The sequence below is a fragment of the Lynx canadensis genome, chromosome E3, assembly GCF_007474595.2.
Source record: "Lynx canadensis isolate LIC74 chromosome E3, mLynCan4.pri.v2, whole genome shotgun sequence".
Lineage (NCBI taxonomy): Eukaryota > Metazoa > Chordata > Mammalia > Carnivora > Felidae > Lynx > Lynx canadensis.
The window spans coordinates 34395994-34415006 of NC_044318.1; the positions used below are offsets into that span (position 1 = coordinate 34395994).

Consider the following 19013-nt stretch of genomic DNA (forward strand, 5'->3'; position numbering starts at 1 on the left):
TAATTTTGAAGAAGAAGACCAAAGCAGGAGGCATCACAATCCCAGACTTTAGCCTCTACTACAAAGCTGTCATCATCAAGACAGCATAGTATTGGCACAAAACAGACACATAGACCAATGGAATAGAATAGAAACCCCAGAACTAGACCCACAAACATATGGCCAACTCATCTTTGACAAAGCAGGAAAGAACATCCAATGGAAAAAAGACAGTCTCTTTACCAAATGGTGCTGGGAGAACTGGACAGCAACATGCAGAAGAATGAAACTAGACCACTTTCTCACACCATTCACAAAAATAAACTCAAAATGGATAAAGGACCTGAATGTGAGACAGGAAACTATCAAAACCCTAGAGGAGAAAGCAGGAAAAGACCTCTCTGACCTCAGTCGTAGCAATTTCTTACTTGACACATCCCCAAAGGCAAGGGAATTAAAAGCAAAAATGAACTACTGGGACTTCATGAAGATAAAAAGCTTTTGCACAGCAAAGGAAACAATCACCAAAACTAAAAGGCAACCAACGGAATGGAAAAAGATATTTGCAAGTGACATATCGGACAAAGGGCTAGTATCCAAAATCTATAAAGAGCTCACCAAACTCCACACCCAAAAAACAAATAACCCAGTGAAGAAATGGGCAGAAAACATGAAAAGACACTTCTCTAAAGAAGACATCCGGATGGCCAACAGACACATGAAAAGATGCTCAACATCGCTCCTCATCAGGGAAATACAAATCAAAACCACACTCAGATATCACCTCACGCCAGTCAGAGTAGCCAAAATGAACAAATCAGGAGACTATAGATGCTGGAGAGGATGTGGAGAAACGGGAACCCTCTTGCACTGTTGGTGGGAATGCAAATTGGTGCAGCCACTCTGGAAGACAGTGTGGAGGTTCCTCAAAAAATTAAAAATAGACCTACCCTATGACCCAGCAATAGCACTGCTAGGAATTTACCCAAGGGATACAGGAGTACTGATGCATAGGGGCCCTTGTACCTCAATGTTCATAGCAGCACTCTCAACAATAGCCAAATTATGGAAAGAGCCTAAATGTCCATCAACTGATGAATGGATAAAGAAATTGTGGTTTATATACACAATGGAATACTATGTGGCAATGAGAAAGAATGAAATATGGCCCTTTGTAGTAACATGGATGGAACTGGAGAGTGTAATGCTAAGTGAAATAAGCCATACAGAGAAAGACAGATACCATATGGTTTCACTCTTATGTGGATCCTGAGAAACTTAACAGGAACCCATGGGGGAGGGGAGGGAAAAAAAAAAAAAGAGGTTAGAGTGGGAGAGAGCCAAAGCATAAGAGACTGTTAAAAACTGAGAACAAACTGAGGGTTGATGGGGGGTGGGAGGGAGGGGAGGGTGAGTGATGGGTATTGAGGAGGGCACCTTTTGGGATGAGCACTGGGTGTTGTATGGAAACCAATTTGTCAATAATTTCATATATATAAAAAAAATAAAATAAAAAGCAGAAAGTCAATCCAGAGAAGGAAAAAAACAAAAAAACAAAAAAAAACTGAAAACAAACTGAGGGTTGATGGCGGGGGTGGGAGGGGGAGGCTAGGTGATGGGCATTGAAGAGGGCACCTTTTGGGATGAGCACTGGGTGCTGTATGGAAACTAATTTGACAATAAATTTCATATAATAAAAAAAATTAAAAAAAAAGAATGAATGGGCTAACCAGGAAGTTAAAGAGGAAATTAAAAAGTACATAGAAGTCAATGAAAATGATAACACCACAGCCCAAAACCTCTGGGATGCAACAAAGGCGGTCATAAAAGGAAACTATATAGCAATCCAGGCCTTCCTAAAGAAGGAAGAAATCTAGATACACAACCTAACCTTATGCCCTAAGGAGCTGGAAAAAGAACAGCAAATAAAACCCAAAACCAGTAGAAGACAGGAAATAATAAAGATTAGAGAAATTAATTAGAGAAATTAATTAGATAAATTAATGCTATCAAAACCAAAACAAAAAACAAAAAACAGTAGAACAGATCAATTAAACCAGAAGCTGGTTCTTTGAAAGAATTAACAAAATTAATAAACCACTAGCCAGTTTGATCAAAAGACAAGGAAAGGACCCAAATAAATAAAATGAAGATGAAGCGGAGAGATCACAACCAACACAGCAGAAAAAAAAAACAATAATAAGAGAATATTATGAGCAGTTTTATACCAATAAAATGGGCAATCTGGAAGAAATGGACAAATTCCTAGAAACATATACACTACCAAAACTAAACAGGAATTAACAGAAAATTTGAACAGACCCATAACCAGTAAAAATTGAATTAGTAATCAAAAATCTCCCAGAAAACAAGAGTCCAGGGCCAGATGGCTTTCCAGGGGAATTCTACCAAACATTTAAGGAAGAGTTACCTATTCTCTTGAAGCTGTTCCAAAAAATAGAAATGGAAGGAAAACTTTCAAACTCTTTCTATGAAGCCAGAATTACCTTGATTCCAAAACCAGACAGAGACCCCACTAAAAAGGAGAACTATAGACCAATTTTCCTGATGAACATGGATGCAAAAATCCTCAACAAGATATTAGCCAACCAGATCCAACAATATATTTAAAAAATTATTCACCATGACAAGTGGGATTTATACCTGGGATGCAGGGCTGGTTCAATATCCACAAAACAATTAACGTGATTCATCACATCAATAAAAAAGGACAAGAACCATATGATCCTCTGAATAGATGCAGTGAAAACATTTAACAGAATACAGCATCCTCTCTTGATAAAAACCTTCAAGAAAGTAGACAGAAGGTATACCTCGAGATCATAAAAGCCATATATGAACGACCCAATGCTAATATCATCCTCAATGGGGAAAAACTGAGAGCTTTCCCCCCAAGGTCAGGAGCAAGACAGGGATGTCCACCTTTGCCACTGTTATTCAACATAGTATTGGAAGTCTTAGCCTCTGCAATCAGACAACACAAAGAAATAAAAGGCATCCAAATCGGCCAGGTGGTCAAATTTTCACTCTTCGCAGATGACATGATACTCTATATGGAAAACCCAAAAGACTCCACCAAAAAACTGCTAGAATTGATTCATGAATTCAACAAAATTGCAGGATATAACATCAACGCACAGAAATCGGTTGCATTCCTATACACCAACAATGAAGCAACAGAAAGAGAAATCAAGGAATTGATCCCATTTACAGTTGCACCAAAAACCATAAAACACCTAGGAATAAATCTAACCAAAGAGGTGAAGAATCTATACACTGAAAAGTATAGAAAGCTTATGAAAGAAATTGAAGAAGACACAAAAAAATGGAAAAATATTCCATGCTCCTGGATAGGAAGAACAAATATTGTTAAAATGACACTACCCAAAGCAATCTACATATTCAATGCAATCACTATCAAAATAACACCAGCATTCTTCACAGAGCTAGAACAAATAATCCTAAAATGTGTATGGAACCAGAAAATACCCCGAATAGCCAAAGCAATCTTGAAAAAGAAAACCAAAGCAGGAGGCATCACAATCCCAGACTTCAAGCTATACTACAAAGCTGTAATCATTAAGACAGTATGGTACTGGCACAAGAACAGACACTCAGATCAATGGAATAGAGAACCCAGAAATGGACCCACAAACGTATGGCCAACTAATCTTTGACAAAGCAGGAAAGAATATCCTATGGAATCAAGTCTCTTCAACAAGTGGTGCTGGGAAAACTGGACAGCGACATGCAGAAGAAAGAACCTGGACCACTTTCTTACACCATACACAAAAATAAACTGAAAATGGATGAAAGACCTAAATGTAAGACAGGAAGCCATCAAAATCCTCAAGGAGAAAGAAGGCAAAAACCCCTTTGATCCTGGCCACAGCAACTTCTTATTCAACACGTCTCTGGAGGCAAGGGAAACAAAAGCAAAAATGAACTACTGGGACCTCATCAAAATAAAAAGCTTCTGCACAGTGAAGGAAACAATCAGCAAAACTAAAAGGCAACCGACAGAATGGGAGAGCAGCACTATCAACAATAGCCAAAGTATGGAAGGAGCCCAAATGTCTACTGATGGATGAATGGATAAAGAAGATGTGGTATATATACACAATGGAGTATTACTCAGCAATCAAAAAGAACGAAATCTTGCCATTTGCAACTACGTGGATGGACCTGGAGGGTATCATGCTAAGTGAAATCAGTCAGTCAGAGAAAGACAAATGTCATACGACTTCACTCATATGAGGACTTTAAGAGACAAAACAGATGAACATAAGGGCAGGGAAACAAAAATAACATAAAAACAGGGAGGGGGACAAAACAGAAGAGACTCTTAAATATGGAGAACATACTGAGGGTTACTGGAGGGGTTGTGGGAGGGGGAATGGGCTAAATGATAAGGGGCATTAAGGAATCTACTCCTGAAATCATTGTTGCACTATATGCTAACTAATTTGGATGTAAATTTAAAAAAATAAAAATTAAATTAAAAAAAGAAAAAAATCTCAACAAGATACCAGCAAATAGAATTCAACAGTACATTAAAATAATTATTCACCATGATCAAATGGGATTTACTCCTGGGCTGCAGGGGTGGTTCAATATTTGCAAATCAATCAACATGATACACTACATCAATAAAAGAAAGATAAGAACCCTATGAGCCTGTCAACAGATGAAAAGAAAGCATTTGGCAAAATACAGCATTCATTCTTGATAAAAACCCTCAACAAAGTAGAGACAGATGACACATACTGCAACATCATAAAGACCGTGTACAGGGACGCCTGGGTGGCTCAGTCGGTTGAGCATCCGACTTCAGCTCAGGTCGTGATCTCATAGTCTGTGAGTTTGAGCCCCGCGTCAGGGTCTATGCCGACAGCTCAGAGCCTGGAGCCTGTTTCGGATGCTGTGTCTCCCTCTCTCTCTGACCCTCCCCCGTTCATGCTCTGTCTCCCTTGGTCTCAAAAAAAATAAATAAAGGTTAAAAAAATTTAAAAAAAAGACCATGTACAAAAGACCCACAGCTAATATAATCCTCAATGGGGAGAAGCTGAGAGCCTTTCACCTATGTTCAGGAACAAGACAAGGATGCCCACTCTCACCATTACTATTTAACATAGCACTGAAAGTCTTAGCCACAGCAAATCAGACCAAATAAATAAATAAATAAATATCATCCAAATCAGCAATGAAGAAGTCAAACTTTCACTACCACAGATGACATAATACTCTGTAGAAAACACAAAGGGCTCCACCAAAATATTGTTATAACTAATACATGAATTCACCAAAGTCTCAGGATATAAAATCAAAGTGCAGAAATCTGTTGCATTTCTATGCACTAATAACGAGGCATCAGAAAAAGAAATCAGGTCATTGATACTATTTACAATTGCACCAAAATAATAAAATACCTAGGAATAAATCTAACTAAGAGGTAAAAGCTCTGTACTCTAAAAACTATAAAAGATTTATGAGAGATATTGAAGAGGATGTAATAAATGGAAAAGCATTTCATGCTCATGGGTTGGAAGAACAAACATTGTTAAAATGTGTATACTACCCAAAGCAAACGACACATTTAATGCAGTTTGTAAAATTTTGACAATTATTTTGTAATTAGAAAAATACTCCTACAATAAAAAGATGTGCAAATAAATAACTGTACAACCATATATTTGTTCTCTATACAAAGAAATCAGAATCTTCCCATATAAGGGTGTGTTCCCTTTTCCAGGGTTCCCTCTACCTTTCAGGATGGAACTCCTCAGGCTCTGGCCAGAGATCCAGGTCCCGGTGAAGAGTAAAGGTTGGCACCATCACCACTGTCCCTTTGGGAATGAGCACACCACTGATTTCCACATCTCTCTTACAGACCCTCTCAAGTCTACCAGCGATTGGGTATAATCTGAGGGTTTCATTCAACACCATGTCAAGATACTCCATCTGTACAAGAGCATCATAAGTGGGAGGTGCCTAGAAGGAAAGAAACAGATTTTGATGAATTGAGATTTGGAATCAATGTTCAGCTCAGTCTATGCACTATTACTGAATTGTTAGGAACCCCTGAGAAGCATGTATTTTAGTAAATGGCATATGAACATCTTAATGTCTACCATATCCCATGACCTGCTCAATCGCCCCCTACCATGTGTATGCAATAGTAATGACTAGGGCTGACTGCTGGGTCAATCCCCTAAGTAGGGCTTAAAATCCTTCCACCTGCAGCACACAATTTCAGTTCTAGGGAAAGTTGTTAAGGGGATCAGAACCTTACTCTCAGCCCCACCTCCTGTTGTGGGAAGGGTCTGCTAGTTGTCCCTTCGGGGTTTCACTGTTTGTCAAATGAACCGCTCCAGCCCCAGAGGCCAGGTGTCTTCATAAACAGGAATTCCAGTTTTGGAAGAGATCTGAGACAGCATGGGCAATATGTGCCTATTGCTTGGTATTGTGTTTAAGAGCCAACATTGGAGAAGTTAAGAGTTCAACCAGGATCCAGGCACCCTGGCTCATAGCCTGGCTTCTTCACACTAGCTATGTGATAGTGTAAGAAAGTTATGTTGTCTCTCTGTAGCTCAGCTTCCTGCCTTGTTACATAGAGATGTTTAGAGTTGACCCTTCAGAGGGTGGATGGTAGAGACACTCACTGCTTATCCAATATCCATATAGACCCCCATATTTCCCAGCCTATGTGAATTTAGGGGAAACCACTTTGCAAATGGGCTGTGAACTAAGGAGATGCATGTGAGTTTGGGGCCAAACATCTGAAAAGCAAGTGAACAACACTCTATCTCCTTGTTCCCCAGCCAACATGAAGCCCCCAAGGTCCAGATAATGCAGGTATAAGTGGAGCCTCTTTGCTCTGTATCCCAAGTAACTATATGGAGCAGAGACCCATCCTCCACTAATACCCACGCTGGACATGCAAATATGAGTTACAAGTAAACCTTTGTTATGAAAACCCACTAGATTTGAGAGTTAATATGTTACTGAGGCATAAGCAAGCGTATCCTGACCCCCTTGGCCAGTATGAACCACTCACCTTGTTAGGGAAAGTTGCATCAATCTCCTCCTGCAGTTTCTGCTGGACATCAGGATGAGTGGCCAATTCATACACAAGGAAGGAAAGAGAAGTGCTGGTGGGCTCGTAGCCAGCAAAAATAAAGATAACAGATTGGGCCACAAGCTCCAGATCAGACAGAGCTAAAAGGAGAAGAGAGACATTTTAGTTAAAGCAGGTAAGAAAAACATCATCTATACTATACTATACTATACTATACTATACTATACTATCTATACTATACTATACTATACTATACTATACTATACTATACTATACTATTCTTAGCCATCTGTTTCTGGTTATGCCACCCTCCCCACCACCACAGATGGGTAATTTCAGGAGATGGCATTTCTGTCTAATATACACTGTGTTATCAGTCTGTCCGTTAGAAAATCCTAAGAGTATGCCAAGCCTAAGTAATATGGGATGGTGCTCTCCCCCAGGAAAATGTAAATTCTTTCAGCTAAAATACAGCTTAAATTTTTTGAGAGCTTAATTAACGCTAAGGCTTAATTGTCAGGAAAATTAAATGATCTTTCATCGAAACATACTTGCAGGAAAGAAGAAAATAATGTTGGGCTACAGATAAACTCTTGGTCCTCAATGTGTGGTTCATGGATCAGCAGCATCTGGGAGCTTATTAAAATGCAGAATCTCTCTTTTTTTTATATGAAATTTATTGACAAATTGGTTTCCATACAACACCCAGTACTCATCCCAAAAAAAAATAAAATAAAATCATCAAAAAAAAATGCAGAATCTCAAACTTCATCCTAGAGCTATCGAATCAAAGTCTGAGCTTCATGAGATGTGGTGATTTGTGTGCACAATCTAGTTTGAGAAGCGTGGATTATACCCTTGAGAAGTCTCAGCTAATAGAAGACCTGGGGCACAACTCTTCCAATGGATGATCTCAGATATGTACAGAAACTATAACACAGACAAAAAGCTAAAAGAGTTGTGTCTGATGCTAGTCTAATCAACCACATTAAAACAGCAAAGAAACAATGATCAATAGAAGGACATTGGCCAGCATGAAATATAGACAAACAGAATACAGTAAGTGTTTCCATACAAATTTTAGGATTGTTTGTTCTAGCTTTGAGAAGAATGTTGGTGCAGCCACTCTGGAAAACAGTGTGGAGGTTCCTCAAAAAATTAAAAATAGAACTATCCTATGACCCAGCAATAGCACTGCTAGGAATTTACCCAAGGGATACAGGAGTGCTGATGAATAGGGCACTTGTACCCCAATGTTTATAGTAGCACTTTCAACAATAGCCAAATTATGGAAAGAACCTAAATGTCCATCAACTGATGGATGGATAAAAAGATGTGGTTTATATATACAATGGAATACTACTTGGAAATGAGAAAGAATGAAATATGGCCATTTGCAGCAACGTGAATGGAACCGGAGGGTGTTATGCTAAGTGAAATAAGTCAGTCAGAGAAGGACAGATACCATATGTTTTCACTCATATGTGGAACTTGAGAAATTTAAGACCATGGGAGAAGGGAAGGGAGGGAAAAAGTTACAAACAGACAGGGAGGGAGGCAAACCATAAAAGACTCTTAAACACAGAGAACAAACTGAGAGCTGATGGGGGTGGGGGAGAGGGGAAAGTGGGTGATGGGCATTAAAGGGGGCACTTGTTGGAATGAGCACTGGGTGTTGTATGGAAACCAACTTGACAATAAATTATATTTAAAAAAAAAAGAATATAGTGAGTGGAATTAGCAATGTTTATTCAATCATGGCCTGAATGTCACCTTCCTTAGAGAATGGTCCCACTCTGAATCATAACCCAACTTTTTATTTTCTCCTGGAAGGAACTCAGTATAGTCAAGCTTTAATCTCTTTGATTAGAACTGAATTAGGACCATTAGATACTTAGAGCACTGAAATTAGCATGGTACCTGCCACAAACACATAATTCACAACTAAGAACAATACAAAATAAGTGTAAAAAAGGTCTACAGAGTTCTGATTTCCCAGTCATACCTTCTGTGATGCTGCTGTGGATAAATTCAACTATCATATTCTTTCCTTTGATTATTATGAACTCCATGATAATCTTTAGAGCTGTGGTAGATACTTACCCGATGTGGCTATTTATACTTAAATTTTAATTAACTAGATTAAATACAATATAAGATTCAGTTCTTTAGTGACACTAGCCACATGTCGAATGCTCATAACCACCTGTGCATAGTGGTTCTATACTGAACCAGGAGTATATAGAATATTTCCATCATCACAGAAAGTAGTGGAATAGAATAGCATAAAACTGTATAGGATAGGATAGGATAGCATAGGATAGGATAGGATAGGATAGGATAGGATAGGATAGGATAGGATAGGATAGGATAGGATAGGATATGGACACAGTATAGATATATTTTAGTAGTGTGATCCTTCCTTTTTCTCTAGAATCAACTGTTAAATACTCAAGAATTCTGTGAGATGGTTGTCAAACCATAGATATCCTGAAATTAACCATGATGGGACTATTTCAGTCATAGATACAACTATAAATCAAGGCTCCCTTTTTCTTTTAGACACAGCATAATCATTGGCTGTGGATATAGAAATATTTATGTTTATCACTCCTGTATGAATGTATTTGATGTTTTTATTTGGTCTACTGAGAGAAAATAGAAGCAAAGAAACCCTAGTAACAATGAACACTCCTACAGCCCAGATTTTGATTTCTAAATACCATTCTCACTAAAAGAAAACAGAGATTCTTGGAGAAATGGCTGATTCCAAGGCTCATCAGAGGAAACAGAAGAGAAGCCTGGAATGTCTCACACCAGAATGCTAGGAAATGCTCAAAAAAATAATATGGGAAAGGGATAAAGAATACTCTATGTACTGTAATGGTGGATATATATGTGTGTGTATATATATAATATACATTATATTATATATACACATATATAATTATATATTATATATATTATATATATATATACACACACACACATAAGTGTGTCAAAACCCACAGAATGGACAACACCAAGAGTGAACTGTAACGTAAATTACGAATTTTTGAATGGTAATAATGTGCCAATGTAGGTAAAATTATTGTAACAAATGTACCACATGGTGAGGGATTTTGATAATGGGGAGTGCTGTCTGTAAGTAGGGCAGAGGGAATATGAGAAATCTGTGTCTTTCACTCAATTTTAGTGAACCTAAAACTGTGATAAAAGTGTATTAAAAATATTAAAAAAAGAAAGAAAAAAGAAAAGGGCAAGGAGCCCACTTGAAAGTGCTTCCAGAGGGCAAATCTGAGAGAATTGAAGATATAACTAAAGAATGATATCAGGGACTAAGATAGTAATAAAAGAGATCATACTGACATATACAAATAAATTAATTAATGAGAGAGAATGGAAATCTCACCCTAACAATGGACTTTCCTCAAAATGTGGAAGAAATGGTAGAATTAGAAATTCATCATTTTGCAACCACCATAGTAATAATGGTCTTAGTCAAATACCATTCATGGATGATAAAAGTAGTAGGTGAATGTCTAAAGAGAAATGCAGTACTTATACAACTGCAAAGGCATCCTGCACCAGTCACTTATTAATTACAAAGGGAAAAATAAAACTTTACAGTAGATTGGGGCACCTGGGTGGCTCAGTCGGTTGAGTGTCCGACTTCAGCTCAGGTCATGAACTCACGGTTTGTGGGTTCGAGGCCCATGTCAGGCTCTACACTGTCAGACTGTCAGCATGGATCCTGCTTGAGATCTTCTGTCCCCCTTTCTCTGTCTCTCCCCTACTTGTAGTCTCCAAAAATAAATAAATATTAAAAAAAAAAAAACTTTACCATAGATTAAGCCAGTGAACACAACTTTAACCAGGTGTCCCAAGTGAAGGTCACCAACAATGGGGTCATGTGATTCCTGGTGTGATGAAGCCTTGATGTGAATTTCCAGACAGAGGTTCTGATTCAGTGGGTCTGGAGTAGGCCAGAGGATTCACATTGGAAACAAGCTCCCCTGTGGCAGACTACTGACTACTTTGTCTATCATTGTTCTTCAATGATCTGAGGGCTTCTGGAAAGTGTTCCTGGATACCATTTGTATCTGAGCATGTGTCATTCTCCATTTGAAGAAATTCCATCCATTGGAAACCTTCCTCCACATCTCAGAACCACCCCATGTCTCTGATCCACCCCATTGCTGGCCCTCTGAAGCTCTCCTTGCTTACCTTTATGGGTGTCCGTTTCTTTGGAATTCTGGGAGTTAATCATCAGCTGAAGCAAATCCACTCGGTGCTGAAAGCAGAAAGAGAAATTGCAATGACAAAAAGTCACTTGTGAAGTCAGAATTAAGTCAGGGGTGCAGGACTTAGCTTCTTTCCTAAGAATATGGCCCCTTTATGCATAAAGGTCTCACTAGTTTTCTCAGAGTCATCACTAAACAAAAACATCCAGCTACAAACTTGGAGAACAGGATGCTTCCCTGAAAGGAATCCAGCTATTGTGTCCCACTGCTTTTTGGTTCTTGCCTTCAGCTTTTCTGGCTTTTGACCACAGCTTCCTGGACAAAGAATTGCCTGCTCCCTCTCCTGTCATGCCTGCTTGCTCAGGAGAAAGTCCCTGATGCCAGTCCTTTTTAACTCTGGCCTTAATTCTTTTTTTTTACATTCATTTATTTTTGATAGAGTGAGACAGAGCACAAGTGGGGGAGGGGCAGAGAGAGAAGGAGACACAGAATCCGAGGCAGGCTCCAGGCTCTGAGCTGTCAGCACAGAGCCCAATGTGGGGCTCAAACTCACAAACTGCGAGATTATGACCTGGGCCGAAATCGGACACTTAACCGACTGAAACACCCAGGCACCAATGGCCTTAATTCTTAATGAGTGGTCACATAGATCAATCCCCTGACCTCTGCAAACTCCATGGAGAGCTTCTGTGTCAGCATCTTCCAGTGCCCCACCCTCCCAGAACTCTGCACAATCTTCACTGACATCTTGGAGTACCCAGCACACATTCTTTTCTGGCCACCAAGCCTCATGAAGGCAAAACTGGCTTAGCCGGCCTGCAGCCTGAGTGTCCAGTGAAGACTCCTGCCCACTCCAGAAAATGGCAGCCTCAAGTTTAACACAGACTATACTTCACCCTGTACTTGATAGGATCCTCCATTGGAGAAGGTGTAAAATAAGAGGCTTGGAATTGAAAGGATTATTTGTCCATATAAGATCTTAGAAATTATACTACCAGGAAAATGATTTTACATAATACTTTTTACCCTTTCACAATTTAATGAAGGAAAGTGGTAGTTTTTCTCTCACCAAATTTTTTGCAGTGACATACCAGTTGCCATGCTTATTATTAAATTTTAAATATTCCCTGACTCATTTTCTTATCTCCTTCCCTAACCTCCACCTTCTTCATTCTCCCTGAAATGTTAGAACTCTCCTGCTCTAAACTCTACAGTTCTCTGTCTACCATAAGAGATGAAACATGGGGTTCTACTACTGAAGCCAAGACTACACTGTATGTTAACGAACTTGAATTTAAATTAAAAAAAAGAGAAGTGTACACATGAGATGTACACAACCCAATAAAAGATCAAAAGCGAACACCCACATGTAACCACCACTGGATTTACCTTTTGTTTATCTTTGAGGCGACTTTCCTTCATCCTTTTTACAGATTTTGTGAAAAAATTAATGACACTTTTTGGAAACAGCCAGATATTTAATAGTTCAAAAATTGGGGTAAGGAATGGGAAGAGTACTGTAAGGAAAAAGAACAATGGAAAGCACAGTGAAAATGCAAATTTTACCTGGGACAATTATAATTTGCTCTTCCAATCAGAGGAGTAATGACACCAGGAGTCATTAACTTTATGACCTTTACTGGAAATTTTAAAACAATGGCTGAGCCACGGCAAGTCACACATAGGGGTCACCACTACAGCAGTGAGATCAGTGTCCGCTTCCACATCTTTGCAGTGACCAAAGCAACAGAATTGCACTCCCGGATATCTTAGCTTTTATTTTTGGACTAGAGTCTCTTTGGATAAATCAGATCATAATATGCTACTCTAATTAATCATGCTATTTAAGGGGCACCTGGGTGACTCAGTTGGTTAAGAGACCCACTCTTGATTTCTGCTCAGCTCATAATCTTGAGGTTTGTGAGATCGAGCCCTACATCAGCCTCTGTGCTGACAGCACGTAGCCTGCTTGTGATTCTTTCTCTCCTCTCTTTTTGCTCCTCCCCCTGCTCACACTCTCCCTCTCTCTTTCTCAAAATAAACATTTTTTAAAAGGCAAAAAATCATGCTTTGTAAGAAATTGTCAGGATGCAAATAATACATAGGATGCCCTTCAAACACAAAGGAATATAGTTAGAAATCAAGAGCACAAAGAATACTGGGAAACTCACAAATATGTGGAAATTAAACATTCCACTCCTATATAAACAATGGTTCAAAGAAGCAATCAAAGGGTAATTAGGAATCACGTGGAAACTCATACAAATGAACACATGACATACCAAAACTCACGGGATGTAGCAAAAGCAGTGACCAGGAAGAATTTTATTTTATTATTATTATTATTTTTTTAGTATCTCTCTTTTTTTTTCAATATATGAAATTTATTGTCAAATTGGTTTCCATACAACACTCAGTGCTCATCCCAAAAGGCGCCCTCCTCAATACCCATCACCCACCCTCCCCTTCCTCCCACTCCCCATCAACCCACAGTTTGTTTTCAGTTTTTAAGAGTCTCTTATGCTTTGGCTCTCTTCTGCTCTAACCTCTTTTTTTTTCCTTCCCCTCCCCCATGGGTTTCTGTTAAGTTTCTCAGGATCCACATAAGAGTGAAAACATATGGTATCTGTCTTTCTCTGTATGGCTTATTTCACTTAGCATCACACTCTCCAGTTTCATCCATGTTGCTACGAAGGGCCATATTTCATTCTTTCTCATTGCCACGTAGTACTCCATTGTGTATATAAACCACAATTTCTTTATCCATTCATCAGTTGATGGACATTTAGGCTCTTTCCACAATTTGGCTATTGTTGAGAGTGCTGCTATGAACATTGGGGTACAAGGGCCCCTATGCATCAGTACTCTTGTATCCCTTGGGTAAATTCCTAGCAGTGCTACTGCTGGGTCATAGGGTAGGTCTATTTTTAATTTTTTGAGGAACCTCCACACTGTTTTCCAGAGTGGCTGCACCAGTTTGCATTCCCACCAACAGTGCAAGAGGGTTCCCATTTCCCCACATCCTCTCCAGCATCTATAGTCTCCTGATTTGTTCATTTTGGCCACTCTGACTGGCGTGAGGTGATATCTGAGTGTGGTTTTGATTTGTATTTCCCTGATGAGGAGCGATGTTGAGCATCTTTTCATGTGTCTGTTGGCCATCCGGATGTCTTCTTTAGAGAAGTGTCTTTTCATGTTTTCTGCCCATTTCTTCACTGGGTTATTTGTTTTTTGGGTGTGGAGTTTGGTGAGCTCTTTATAGATTTTGGATACTAGCCCTTTGTCCGATATGTCACTTGCAAATATCTTTTTCCATTCCGTTGGTTGCCTTTTAGTTTTGTTGGTTGTTTCCTTTGCTGTGCAGAAGCTTTTTATCTTCATAAGGTCCCAGTAGTTCATTTTTGCTTTTAATTCCCTTGCCTTTGGGGATGTGTCGAGTAAGAGATTGCTACGACTGAGGTCAGAGAGGTCTTTCCTGCTTTCTCCTCTAGGGTTTTTGATGGTTCCTGTCTCACATTCAGGTCCTTTATCCATTTGAGTTTATTTTTGTGAATCATGTGAGAAAGTGGTCTAGTTTTCAATCTTCTGCATGTTGGTGTCCAGTTCTCCCAGCACCATTTGTTAAAGAGACTGTCTTTTTTCCATTGGATGTTCTTTCCTGCTTTGTCAAAGATTAGTTGGCCATACGTTTGTGGGTCTAGTTCTGGGGTTTCTATTCTATTCCATTGGTCTATGTGTCTGTTTTTGTGCCAGACAAGGAAGAATTTTATTGTTTTAAATGTCTACATTTAAAAGGAACAAAGATCTCAAATCAAGGACCCAGCTTTCTGTCAAACACGTGCTGAAAAAACAAGAGGAAACTAAACCCAAAGCAAGCCGAAGGAAGTAAATAATAGAGACAAGAGCAGACACTTACGAACTAGGGAATAAAAACAACATAAAAATCAATGAAACAAAGCTGATTCATTCTAAGAATGCTTGGTCATTCATTTAGCTAGACTGACAAAACAAAAAGGAGAGAAGATTCAAATTACTATCATCAGAAATGAAAGGAGAGATTACTACTGACATTACATAAATAAAAAAAAGACTAAAAAGGAATCCCATGGACAACTGTATGCCAATAAATTAGAAAACTTAGATGAAATGAAAAAATTCCTAGAAAAACACAAACTAGAAATTGACACTGGGGCGCCTGGGTGGTTCAGTCGTTTAAGCATCTGACTTTGGCTCAGGTCATGATCTCACAGTCCATGAGCTCCATGTCAGATTCTGTACTGACAGCTCAGAGTCTGGAGCCTGCTTCAGATTCTGTGTCTTCCTCTCTCTCTGCCCTCCCCTGCTCATGCTCTGTCCTCTCTCTGTCTCAAAAATAAATAAACATTTTTTTTAAATTGAAAAAAAGAAAGTGACATTAAAAAATTAGGCAATCTGAAAGACAAAAAGATTGAGCTGGTAGTGAAGAAACTACCCACAAAAAGAAGCTGAGCTCCAGATGATTTCACAGGTGAGTTCTAGCAAATATTTAAAGTAGAATCAACACCAATTTTGCACAAATTCTTCCAAAATATAGAAGAGGTAGAAACACTTCCAAACTCATTCTATGAGGCCAGTATTACCCTGATAGTAAAACCAGACAGATAGCAAAGAACAAGAAAACCACAGACCAATGTATCTCATGACATGGATGCACACATCCTCACCAAAATACTAGCAAACTGAATCCAGCAACATTATCAAAAGAAGGATACACCATAACCAGGAGGAGCTTATCCAGCAATGCAAGGTTATATAATACAGCATAACAATAACAATTTTTCTAAAAAACCATACGGCCATCTCAATACATGCAGAAAAAGTATTTGACAATACTTTTGTCCAATACCTTTTCAACAAAAACACTCAACAAACTAGGAAACGAATATTCTCAATCTGATAAAGGGCATCTACAAAAACTCACAGCTAACACCATACTTAATAGAAAAAAGACTGAACACTTTCCCCTAAGATTAAACAAAACAAGGCTGTCTCTATTGCCACTTCTATTCAACAATGTACTAGAAGTTCTAGACAGAAAAGGTAGGCAAAACAAACAAACAAAAAGAAAGAAACTCTATTCATTGAGGAAATAAAGAAGTAAAAGCATCTTTATTATCAGATAACATGGCACTATACATAGAAAATCTGAAGGAATGAATTAAAATCTATTGGACCTAGTAAACCAGCTTAGCAGGGTTTCAGGATACAAGATCAACATACAAAGTCAATTATATTTCAATACACTGCAATAAAAAATCTAAAACCAAAATTAGGAATATAACTCCATTACAACAACATTGAGAAGAACAGAATACTTAGGAATAGATTTAACAAAAGAAGAGCAAAACTATACTCTGAAAACCACAAATATTAACTGAAATAAATTAAAGAAGATCTATGTAAATAGAAAAACATCCAATGATCATGGATTAGAACTTAATATTGTCAAGATGGCAATACTCCTCAAATGCAGATGAACGCATTCCCTATTAGAGTCCTAGCTAGCTTCTTTGTAGAAAATGACATGCTAAACTTAAATTTTATATGGAATTGTAAGGGACCCAGAATAGCCAAAACAATCTTAAAAAAAAAAAAAAGAATAAAGTTGTAGAAGTCAGACTTCCAGTTTCAAAACTTACCATGAAGCCATAATAATCAAGGCAATGTGGTACAGGCATAAGGACAGACATAAAGGTCGATGGAATTGAATTTAGAGTCCAAAATTATACCCATGTGTTTATGGTCAACTGATTTTGACAAAGTTTCCAAGACCACTCAGTGGAGAAAAAAAGTCTTCTCAATAAATGGTGCTGGGACAAGAGAGGATGGTCACATGCCAAAAAAAAAAAAAAAAAAAAATGAAGTAGAACTCCTAACTTATACCACATATAAAAGAAATTCAAAATGGATCAAAGACCCAACCTAAAAGCTAAACTTTATAACTCTTAGAAGAAAATCAAACCGATTAATCTTCATGCTCTCAGATTTCCCAGGGAATTCAAGATATGACACCAAAAGCACAGAAATAAAAGGAAAAATACATAATCTGTACATCATCAAAATTAAACATTTTATGCTTACAGAAAAATACTTTGAAGAAAGTTAAAAAACACCTACAGAATGAGAGACAAATTTGCAAATCATACATCAGATAAGGAATTTGTATCTAAAAGATACAGAGAATTCTTATAACTCAGTAACAAAAAGACAAAAAACTGAACTATAAATGCACAAAAATTTGAATACACATTTATCTAAAGAAGTTACGAAACAGCCAACAAGCATATAAAAAGTTATTCAACCTGACTAGCCATTAGAGAAGTGCAAAACAAAACCACAATAAGATACCCTTTCACACCCATTAAGGTGACCATCATCAAAACAGTAGACAAGTGTAAACCACATGTTGGCAAGGATGGCCAGAAACTGGAACCTTCATACCTTCTGGTGGGAGTATAAATGGTGTAGCTATTGTGGAAAACAGTTTGGCAGTTCCTTATTGTTAAACACACTTATTATACCTTAGCATATAGCAAGTTACTACATACCTTAGCAATTCCACTCCTGAGTAACTAAAAAAAAAGGTTCAAAACAGGTATCTAAACAAAAACTTATACGAATGTTCACAGCAGCACTATTCACAATACCCAAGAGTTGTAAACATCCCAAATGTCCATCAAATGATGGGAGGAAAAACAAAATGCAGTATGTCCATACAATGGAATATTATTCTGCCATAAAAAGAAAGGAAGTAATGATGCACACTATAACAAGAATAAACTTTGAAAACATTATACTAATGAAAGAAGCCAGCCACAAAATTCACATATTATATTATTCTATCTGTATAGAGTCCAGAAAAGGCAAAACAATTAAGATAGAAAGTAGATTCATGGTGGTGTAGGGTTAAGGAAAGTGGGATGTGATACTAAAAAACTACAGGATTTGAGTGGATGATATTCTAACCATTGACTGCAGTAAAAGCTGCATGAATCTTTGAATGTTCCAAAACGATTTTTTCAGTTTCATTGAGTTATAATAGATCTACGCTACTGTATAAGTTAAGGTGTACTGCGTAATTCCTTGACAAACATATAAAGAAATGACCACCACAATGCAATTAGCTGACAACCATCATCTCATATAGTTAAAAAAAACCAAAATTTTTTCCATTATGATGAGAACTTCTGGAATCAACTCTCTTAGCAATTTACAAATACATCATACAGCAGTGTTAACTATAGTCATCATGTTGTAAATTACCAGTCAAGTACTTATCTCCCTTATAACTGAATGTTTGTACCTTTGATCACCTTCATTCAATTCCTACCCCTTCACCCTTACCTCTAGTAACCACAAATCTGATCTCATCTTTGTATGATTTTGGTTCTTGGTTGTTGTTTTTTGATTCTACACGTATTAAGATCATACAGTATTTATCTTTCTCTGTCTCTTTTCACTTATTGTAAAGCCTTCAGGATTCATCCACGTTGTCCAGTACAGAATTTCCCTTCATTTTATGGTTCAATAAGATGCTGTTGAATATACATACCACATTTTCTTTATCTATTCCTTTATCAACGAAACTCAAGCCATAAAAACAATTGAATTATATTTTAAATGAAGTTATATATCAATAACATTGTTGTAGA

The 19013-nt window shown here is 37.9% G+C and overlaps 1 protein-coding gene across 5 annotated transcripts in view; it reads right to left on the minus strand.

Moving 5' to 3' along the window:
• The window catches only part of LOC115503873 (cytochrome P450 3A12), a 122195-nt gene that overhangs the window by 81265 nt on the left and 21917 nt on the right, over positions 1 to 19013 (minus strand). For 3 of the 5 annotated variants that reach the window (XM_030300402.1, XM_030300404.1, XM_030300406.1), the window contains 4 exons: positions 12712 to 12839; positions 11306 to 11372; positions 7058 to 7218; positions 5765 to 5991 (listed from right to left, as the gene is read on the minus strand). The exons of the other annotated variants lie outside the window; for them this stretch is intronic. In XM_030300402.1, the coding sequence (XP_030156262.1) occupies positions 5765 to 5991; positions 7058 to 7218; positions 11306 to 11372; positions 12712 to 12839 (583 nt within the window). The remainder of the gene's footprint in view (positions 1 to 5764; positions 5992 to 7057; positions 7219 to 11305; positions 11373 to 12711; positions 12840 to 19013) is intronic. 5 annotated transcript variants of the gene reach the window in all.